A 10,586-nucleotide genomic window follows, 5' to 3' on the forward strand; every position below is an offset into this window, starting at 1 on the left:
CAGCCAAGGTTATTTTTTCCAGCACATGGCTCGTCTCCTAATCTCATCTTTATTTTGTGTGTGGTACTATTATTCTTTGTGGTTGTATGCTTTATTCTAAGCAGAGATTAGAAGTTCTTTTATAAGACTTTATATCATCTCAATATAATGTTATTGAAAAGTTAATAAAAGCTCCCTTTATAAAGAAACAAAATAAAATTTCTCCTCTTTGAATCTCAGGATCTTAGCACATTAGATACAAAATGGAGCAAAGTATAGTGGTAGCAAAGATGGTAAGGACAACATTGATTATGTCAAGCTGGAATATTTTGGGCATCTTTTTCGGTAGGGCCACTCTCTCTTCAACAACTTCGTCTTGTTCATGAGGGTGTGTATTTTGTGGGGCAACTTCCGCTTCAACAATTTCTTGCTGTGGAGGTTGTGCATTTTGTGGGGCCACTGTTGCTTGAACAATTTCATCTTGCTGGGAGGGGTGTGCATTTTGTTGGTCTGCCGCTTCAACGATTTCATCTTGTTGATGAGGAGGGTGCACATTTTGTGGAGCCACATCTGCTATAACAATTCTGTCTTGCTGTAGTTCCCATGTGTCATCCATATTGACTACTTTACCCTTTGTGAAGCCTTGGAGCTTATCCTCGATCATAGTCTTAGTTCTGGTATCAATCTCCAACCTCATTAGTGTCGTTGACTCTTGAAGAATGAGAGGAATGACTACCAAATTTATGCATCCCAATAACCTGAGTATCTGAAGTTGCGGCAGATCCTGGCTCTGTAGATCAGACCATGTATGCAGAGCTTTCATGTCACCAATGAAAAGCTGCTGGAGCCTGCTAAATGCTACCTTGCCCTGCAGATCACCCCTAAACTCCATTCCAAGTGAGCATAAATTGTCAAAGCCTGTCACAGCTAGAAACTTGAGCTGTGGCAGCTCTCCCAATGAAGGGAGTTTCTTGCACCATACACAGTTTTGGAGGTGGAGTCGTTGGAGGTTTGAGAGCGTCAATATCCATGAAGGGTACTGCTTCCCATAGTAGTTCTGAATTTTGAGATGCACTAGGCTTTTGTGAGGGACAAATCTCTCGAGAACTTGCCTTCTTTCGTCTGTTGGGTCGTCTGGCACCAATGGAGGGTCAACATTAATGTAACATAGCTCAAGCTCCTTGAGCTGATACTTTTTAATTGGCCATTTATTTTCAGGTGGGCTTTGTTGTTGCTGTTGCTGCTGCTGTGTTGTTGTTGTTGTTGTTATTTCCTCTAGCCCATCAATACGAAGAATATCAAGTTTCTTGGGAAATTTAAGATCCAGTGACTGTAGCGAACCAATATTATCTCCTATGGGGAAGCCTTGCATAGAGATAAGCTCTTCCATGCCAGAAAAGCTCCAGTTTATATCCTTGATACCAGTACCTGAAATGTCAAGGCACCTCAAATATCTTAGCTGCCTTATGCCCTTTGGAAGTGTCTGTATTTCTGAGCAGTTCCTGAGGAGCAAATACTGGAGCATCCTTAGGTATACTATGCTCCTAGGGAGTTTTCTTATATTTGTTTCAGAAATATTCAAGTATCGAAGATGCTCTAGGCTTCCTATAGAAATAGGTAGAGTCCTAATACCTTGCACTTCACGTAGGTCAAGCACTCTTAAAAGATTTAGTTGTTTGAACATGTCCACTCGAATGCCATCTGGTATTGTGCTCTTATGAAGTACTAGTGTCCTCAGGTACTTCATCCTTCTTAGTCCATGCAGCGATACGCTTTCTCCAGTGTTTGCCTCTCTTCTGGCTTCATTATTATTTCTGTGGTTATTATTTGCCATGTTGTCATTGATATTTTCTTCTGCTCCTATGATCTCACCACTGTCACCATTTTCATTTTCATTGCCATCATCATTGTGATCCTTTACCTCATTGTTTTCAACTATTGATAGTCGTCGTACTTCAAAAAGATTTGTTATAGAAACTGATTCATTGCAGAAGTTTTCATAATCAGACACATCCTTCGCAAAGGAGCGGATCATGATAGGCATCTTCGCTCCTATGGCACCAGCATTCCCAAACTCACGATGGAGGAGACCTCTTCCAATCAACTCATCAAAATAATACTCCGCAACCTCTTCCATGGTGAGTTTTCTCTTCTCCACAATGAAGCCCTCAGAGATCCATTGTTGTATAATGTACTGTTTCTCGATGAAGAAATCTTCAGGAAAGACTGAACAGTAAAGAAAGCACTGCCTCATGTAAGATGGCAAATTCTGAAAACTCAAGTTGATCATGTATTGTTCCTCTGGTGAAAGGTCCTGAAATGCAGTCCGACATACAGTCTCCCAGTCATGCCTTGTCGGCTCATGGCCCCTTAGAGTCCGCCCTATACTCCTGATGGCAAGCGGGAGACCATCACATTTCTTGACTATCTGTTGCCCAATGTCCTTTAAGTCTGCTTCGTCATTCTCACTAATCGAAGCTCTTCGAAACAGCAAGCTCAAAGCATCAATGTTGTTCATCCTTTTGACATAATGGATATGACCAGCCCCGATTCTTTTAGCAATATGCTTATTTCTGGTACTTACTATCACTCTACTGCTTTCACTGTTGCCCTGCTGCAGAGGACCCTCCAACAACGCCTCCCAAACATTTTCTGTCCAGACAGAATCAACTACTAGCAAGAATTTCTTCTTAGCTATTTCATCCCCCAGTTTCTGTAGTTGATCTTTAGTTGGTCCTTCCTTACGACGATCTGACCACATTATTAGTGAACTCAAATCATTGGAGAAACGTATCCATAATTTTTTCTCAAAGTGATGAGCGTTACCATCACCAACCTTGACTCTGTGATATATCCTCCGAGCAAGAGTAGTCTTGCCAATTCCAACCATTCCAACTATCGCAATAAGACGACATCTTTTCTTGGAACTATGTAATAACTCAATTAAATCACTAGCATCGCTGTCAACATAGTCACCAATAATATCAGCATTGTAGTCAGGTGCTGTCTTTCCATATGATCGAATTGCGTGCTGGTTTGTCTTGGTCTCAACTGGAAGCTTCAGTATGCTCTCAAAATCCACATTCAACTCCTTTATGGCGGCAGCAACTTTTATGAGACCAGAATGATCACCACAGCTAATCGTCCTTCTGAGAGATCCCTGCACAACAAATGAAGAGACAATTATTTCAAATATTTAATCATGCCTTTGAATTGAGTATCTTCCTTTTAAAAGTCACACACGATCAACATGGAGACGAGTTTTGAGTTTTGATAGAGAGAGAAAATAAAACACTTATGAAACACATATTGCTTAGGCACGCTAGTCCCCAAAAATGAAGTCCATCCACCTAATGCCTCATGAATTGATATCTTACTATTACTAATCGAAGGCCTAAATAGAGCTTCTATGTTAATCATCATGGGACGCACTAGAAATAAGATAAATTCTAGAAACTCTCACGAAAACAAGAAACATACATATAGCGAAACATATAGAGTAATAATTCATAAATTTACCATAAGCGGATAGAGACTATAGAGTATCTATTGGGACATTCAAGGTGTTTGGTTCAGTTAGTGATAACGTAAATGGAAATGGAATCAAACATATGTAACGGTAATGCATACCCTCTAGTAACATACTCATCATAATACCTTCCAGATCAGTCATAAACCATGCTTTATAAATTAAGGAAATAAAAATGAACTAAAAACGACAATTTTCCATTGTGAATGATTAGGGCCGCTCCTTTCTTTGATGACCTTACATTTCAAACCAGTGCAACAACAGAAGTGTTTAACATAGTATGGCTGAACGGGTCTTCAGATTTGGGTTACATTTCGATAACATTGTAGATCTCACCAAAGTTTCAAATCTGTAGTCGATCAGATAAATGCATTGCCAGCAATTTGAAATCCATTTAAAGTTTTAAACCTGGTTGTGGAATACGAAATGAAATGAAATCTATAAAAGACAAAAGAGAACAGAGCAACATACCCTGGGCTTGTCGTTCTTGATGATCCATTGGTCGACGACGTTCTCGACCTGGTACATGTGGTCCTTGACCCGCTTGAGCCAGTACCTGCCTACCTCGTCGTCCAGCATCACCTTGCGCTCCGCCGACTCCATCATCAGCACCACCCGCTCGTAGTTCTTCTTGAGCCTGTTGACGTCGCCCTTGACGGCCCGATGCTCGCTGATCTCCGCCAACACCAAGTTGGCCACGAACATGGTGAGGCTGGAGGCCATGGAGGCTAAGGCTGAGTCCGGGATCATCGATCTATCTCGGTCTCAGACTCTCAGGTCCCTAGCTGCTTTGCCTGATCGATCAGGAGGTCGTCATTATATTCAATTCAGGTTGAGTGCTGCTACCAGGATGCACATCTCGTAGAGAAATGCATGCAGTGCATTGATACCTCACTGGGCGACGGCGATGTCGTCTCGACGGCGCTGCCTTGCTTTGGCCGGGGAAGAACTGCTATGGATGTGTGTGTGTGAGTGAGAGAGAGAGAGGGGGGGGGGGGGGGGGGGGGGGGGATTTAGGTACCAAAAAAATGGACAGTACTGACAGACGACTTAAGCAAGACATGTGATGATTAGTTCATTTCTTGATCGGTGCTAGTAGTTATATGACTTGGTCTCTCTGGCTCTAGTCAGATTGGTGATGAGAGTAGTTAGATCCAATCTAGTTGACTTCGACAGGTCATCCACCCTCTGCCGGTATCCCAGTTTTAGTGAATTTCTTCTTTTTCTATGCTCAATCATCTAGATGATCCAACGTGCTTTCCACTCCTACGTCTTGTGGTCATGCATGCCCCAAAAGTGTCATACTGTTATATCATCTTATTTCTACACAGTTTTGATTTGTTTTTTGAAGTCAAATAGTTTGAAGTTATTCTAAATAATTTTCTATATAAATTAAGTTTTTTTCTTTTCAATTTTGACAGATTTTTCCTCTGATAGATTTCCGACATTCCGGTTTATTAGTTGCTGAAAGGATCAAGATGCCCAAGAGGGGGGTGAATTGGGCTAATTCTAAATTTTCTTGCACTAATCAAATCCTACGGATAGCCCAATTAACCCCTTGTGCCTAGAAAGGTGTTTCTATCAAATTAACGCACAAAAGACTTGCAACCTATGTTCCAAACTTACTCTAGCATGGCAATTCTATGAATGTAAAGACAAGTATTGAATTGCTCAAAGTAAATACTTAAAGTAAATGCTCAAAGTAAATAGAGAGAGGAACGCGGCGATGTTTTGCCGAGGTATCGGAGAGTCGCCACTCCCCACTAGTCCTCGTTGGAGCACCCGCGCAAGGGTGTAGCTCCCCCTTATCCGCGCAAGGATCAAGTGCTCTCTACGGGTTGATTCTTCGACACTCCGTCGCGGTGAATCACCTAAAGCCGCTCACAATTTGAGTTGGGTCACCCACAAGCTCCGCCGGATGAACACCAAGCTCACAATCACCACCAAGCCGTCTAGGTGATGGCGATCACCAAAAGTAACAAGCATGAACTCTCACTTGACCACGCGAAGCCTAATGAAAAGATGGATACACACTTGTCTACTCTTGATTCACTAATGAGGTTTCACTCTTGAATTCTCAAATCACAAACACCTCACTAGGACCTTGCTCTTCTTGGCACTCACAAACGTGTTTCTCAGTTGTGGAAATGAGCAAAAGTGACTCCACACACGAGTGGAGCTTCTATTTATAAGGCAGCCTGAAAAACGAACCGTTATGAGCTTCTGCGGGGTGACCAGACGCTCCGATCGTGTTGACCGGATGCTCCGGTCAGTTCAACCCGTGAACCAGTAGTAATGAGTTGACCGGACGCTGGCAGGGTCCGGTCAGCACTGACCGGACACGTCCGGTCGCATAAAACCCTTACTGGAACCTTACTGGACTCGACCGGACGCTGGATACTCAGGGTCCGGTCAGTATTGACCGGACGCGTCCAGTCACACTTTCTCAAGTCTGGACCCTTACTGGAGTCGACCGGACGCTGGCCCTCAGCGTCCGGTCACATTGACCTTCCAGCGTCCGGTCACACTAGACTTGTTCTCCTCGGTCAAATGAACTGACCGGACCCTGCGGCCAGCGTCCGGTCGCACCGAAGCCAGCGTCCGGTCAGTATTTGACCCTCCATTCACTTCCAACTCTCGATCAATTGTGAATGAAGTTTGCTCCAAAGGATCTTAGGCATTCATAGGAGCTACCTAGAGTTAGTTTTAACAAGTGTGCACCACACCTAACTCACTAGACTCAACTAGGTCAAGCTACCCGTCCATACCCCCCTTAATAGTACGGCCAAAGAAAAAACAAAGTCCTAAACTACTCTAAGTGTCTCTTCAACTCCAATTGGCACTTAGAACTAGTCATCCTTAACCTTGTCGTCCATCCTTTAAAAACCGAAACGATTTCCATCGTAGGGGCATGACCAACTCGATTGCCCAATCGATCTCCATTACCATTGAAAGGATCAAGATGCCCAAGAGGGGGGGTGAATTGGGCTAATTCGAAATTCTCTTGCAATAAACAAATCCTACGGATAGCCCAATTAACCCCTTGTGCCTAGAAAAGTGTTTCTATCAAACTAAAGCACAACGAACTCACCACCTATGTTCCAACCTTACTCAAGCAAGCAATTCTATGGATGTAAAACAAGTATTGAATTGCTCAAAGTAAATACTCAAAGTAAGTGCTCAAAGTAAATAAGGAGAGAAAGGAACGCGGCGATGTTTTGCCGAGGTATCGAAGAGTCGCCACTCTCCACTAGTCCTCGTTGGAGCACCCGCGCAAGGGTGAAGCTCCCCCTTGATCCGCGCAAGGATCAAGTGCTCTCTATGGGTTGATTCTTCGACACTCCGTCGCGGCGAATCACCCAAAGCCGCTCACAACTTGAGTTGGGTCACCCACAAGCTCCGCCGGGTGAATACCAAACTCCCAATCACCACCAAGCCGTCTAGGTGATGGCGATCACCAAGAGTAACAAGCACGAACTCTCACTTGACCACGCGAAGCCTAATGAGAAGATGGATGCACACTTTGCTACTCTTGATTTGCTAGTGAGGCTACTCTCTTGGATTCTCAAATCACAAACACCTCACTAGGACCTTGCTCTTCTTGGCACTCACAAACATGTTTCTCAGCTGTTGGAATGAGCAAAAGTAACTCCACTCACGAGTGGAGCTTCTATTTATAAGGCAGCCTGAAAAACTAACCGTTATGAGCTTCTGCGGGGTGACCGGACGCTCCGGTCGTGATGACTGGACGCTCCGGTCAGTTCAACCCGCGAACCAGCATTCAAGTGATGACCGGACGCTGTCAGGGTCCGGTCAGTACCGACCGGACGCGTCCGGTCGCTCTTGGATGCTTACTGTAAACGACCGGACGCTGGATACACAGGGTCCGGTCACACTGACCGGACGCGTCCGGTCACTCTTTTCCAAGTCTGGACCCTTACTGGAGTCGACCGGACGCTAGCCCTCAGCGTCCGGTCACATGACCTTCCAGCGTCCGGTCACAACAGACTTAACCACCTCAGTCAAACGAACTGACCGGACCCTGCGGCCAGCGTCCGGTCGCACCGGAGCCAGCGTCCGGTCAGTGTTTGACCCTCCATTCACTTTCAACTTTCGAACATATGTGAATGAAGTTTGCTCCAAAGGATCTTAGGCATTCATAGGAGCTACCTAGAGCTAGTTTTAACAAGTGTGCACCACACCTAACTCACTAGACTCAACTAGGTCAAGCTACTCGTTCATACCCCCCTTCATAGTACGGCCAAAGGAAAAACAAAGTCCTAAACTACTCTAAGTGTCTCTCCAACTCCAATCGACACTTAGAACTAGTTATCCTTAACCTTGTCGTCCATCCTTTGAAAACCGAAACGATTTCCATCGTAGGGGCATGACAACCTCGATTGCCCAATCGATCTCCATTTCCATGACCTAACTTAATTACCTCTGCAAAACACACGTTAGTCATAGTAATCTTGTATTGACATTAATCACCGAAATCCAACTAGGGGCCTAGATGCTTTCAATCTCCCCCTTTTTGGTGATTGATGACAATACCACCTCGAGTATGTTATGGAGTGAGGTTTTTGACGGGCTTGGTTCATATAAGCTTTTGTCAATAAGAACAAAAGAGTTAGTCAAGCTTATATGACCCAAGCCAACACAATGTACTCAAAGGATATGAATTAAGCATGAGTACTAATTACAAAGCTCATTTGCTTCGAAGTATAACCGCGGAAGCAAAGGGCAAACGAGCATTACTCAAGTGATATGACATATAGATAAAGCAAAGTAGAAATCACACATGTCAAATATCACAATCACGTAGATAGCACTATCACATATATATAATAGTATGCATCAAAGTAAACACACGAATGCATAAGTAATAGTGTATCACACAAATGAAACTCCAAATGTATATAATAAGCTAATACTAGATAACTAGCTCCCCCTAAAGCTCGCTCCCCCTGAGTCTACATACTCAAAACCTCTCCCCCTTTGGCGTCAAACACCAAAACCTAAGGGTCGGACGGCGGGGCTGCAGCGGACGAGTCGGGCGCTGAAGTACGTGGAGCAAGATGGAACTGGGCGGCATCATCATCTGATCCTGAGCTCTGAACTGACTGACCCTCTGAAGCAGGAAGTGTCGCTGAAGCGGTCTGGGTCTGAGCTGGGGCTGGTGCTGCCTGTGATGCTGCAAGTAAGTCTGTTGTAGGATCTGACGAGGCGACAGACGAGGGGAGCCTCTGAGTAGTCATGATAGCTGGAGCTGCTGTAGACGGACCGGCAGTATGCATGTGAGGCGGAGTAGGCATGCCGGTCAACTCGCTGAAGGATGCTCCAAGACTCCTGGAGACTGACGACTCAGGCACGAACAGCGAGGAAGACTGCTCTGGTGTAAAGCCCGTCTGAAAAGGCGTGAACTGTGGGGCAACACCCGGTGAGGCTAACCACTGGGACACCTGTACTGGAGGTGACGTGAACTGAACTGGAGGCGGTCCCTGACTCTGAAGCCCGATGGGCTGTACTGCTGGAGTCGTCGAAGTGGTAGGAGGCTGTGCAAGCTAGGGCGAAGGCTGTGGCATTGGGACCCCAATAGCTGTCACTACATGCTGCATGAATCCCATGAGCTGCTGCTGCATAAGTAACTGCTGGTGCTGAAGGAGCTGCTGCTGCCGCTGGAACTCGTCCTGACGAGCCTGAAACTGTGCGAAGTTGGCAGCTGTCTCCTGTGCCTGTCGTGTCTGATCCTGCTGCATCCGCTCAAGAATAGCAATGAGAGCTGAGTCTGTCTGAGGAGCAGGTGGAGCAGAACTGGAGCTACCTGCCTCTGCATCGTGTCGGCGTGGAGGCATCTGAGGTATAGGCTGGTAGTCGTCGTCGGAGCTATCACTGTACTCGCTCACCTCCTGCTGTGCCTCTAGCTCCTCCTCCTCAGTAGCTGCAATCCCTCTAATGATCTCATCCTGCTGAGCTGCAGACTCTGGCACGTCGGGGCGACGGCTAGGCTGACTGGGTGCCTGAGGAGTGGCGTGTCTGATCCGCTGTGACAGGTTGTAAGCTGGGAACTCTGTGGTGGCACCTGTATACTCATCCATCATGCCAGGGGGCTTATCCATCACAACTCTGCGAATGAGGAAGGTGATCCAGTGAGCATAGGGAAGCTGCCTGCGACCCTTGAATCCCTCAGCTATAGTATCCTCCATCTCTGAAAGAAGGAGGTCCCAGATGTCAAACACTGTCATCTGCATGATGGCATTGAGAAGCCAGAGCTGTAAGCGAGTCAGGCCCTCCCTGCATCCCAACCTGGGAAGCAGTGTCCTCCTGATGATGGCCTCTAGTATCCTCGCTGTAGGAGTCAAGTCACTGGGGTTCCTGCTCGACCCCTCACCAAATGGCTCCTTGAAGCAATGCCGCACTAAGTCTGTAGGGGGTACCAACCCTCCATGGGGACGCCTGGGAGGTCCCTGCTGTCCATAGCAAACCTCATGCATCTTTATAGGTTGCTCCTGTAGTCTTAGTATCTCCCTGGCTCTGCCACTAGTCACTCTGTGGTCTTTGCCGTTGAAAGCAAAGTGAATGAATCTGTGATGAGGATCGATGTAGAGTGAGGCATAAAACTGATGGACCCAAGATGGTACATATATCCCCGTCCGTCCAATCAGATCTGACAATCCTAGCAAATATGACAAGTATTGCCGAATGCCCTCTCCGGCTGCTGCCATAATGGACTCTATCTGACAGACCCTCTGTGATCTGAACACTGCCCCACTGTTAAGATATGCATTGTAGAAATCCTCATGCAGTGGCGTGTAGAACCCCTCAGCTGCTCTCTCATCCCTCCTCGGAGGAAACCAGATCTCAAACTCAACAAAACGCAGCTGCTGAACCTGCCTGGCTGTAGCGGCCCTCAAGTCGAGGTGTACCACTGGAGGCGGACCCTGTGGAGGACGTGAACCCCTGCGCCGTGTAACTGGCCTCGGTGGAACTGCAGCACTGGTACGACTCGAGCGGCGTAGCTGAGGTGCCGGCTCGGTCTCCTGACTCTCCTGAGTCTCCTGGGCTGGCTGAGGCTCTG

At 46.3% G+C, this 10,586-nt stretch overlaps 1 protein-coding gene across 1 annotated transcript; it reads right to left on the reverse strand.

The window, feature by feature from the left end:
- Window positions 1-223: 223 nt before the first annotated feature.
- On the reverse strand, window positions 224-4,231 carry LOC136469356 (putative disease resistance RPP13-like protein 1). Its single transcript, XM_066467578.1, has 2 exons — window positions 3,980-4,231; window positions 224-3,139 (listed from the first exon to the last, which is right to left on the reverse strand). The coding sequence occupies exons 1-2, from the start codon at window positions 4,229-4,231 to the stop codon at window positions 224-226; spliced, it is 3,168 nt and encodes a 1,055-aa protein (XP_066323675.1).
- Between the last annotated feature and the right edge of the window lie 6,355 nt (window positions 4,232-10,586).

This window comes from Miscanthus floridulus, chromosome 8, assembly GCF_019320115.1.
Source record: "Miscanthus floridulus cultivar M001 chromosome 8, ASM1932011v1, whole genome shotgun sequence".
Lineage (NCBI taxonomy): Eukaryota > Viridiplantae > Streptophyta > Magnoliopsida > Poales > Poaceae > Miscanthus > Miscanthus floridulus.

Coding starts and splice junctions, on each gene's coding strand:
- LOC136469356 (XM_066467578.1), bottom strand. CDS start 4,231: ATGGCCTCCAGCCTCACCATGTTCGTGGCCAACTTGGTGTTGGCGGAG. Junction 3,140..3,979: donor TCAAGAACGACAAGCCCAGG/GTATGTTGCTCT, acceptor TTTGTTGTGCAG/GGATCTCTCAGAAGGACGAT.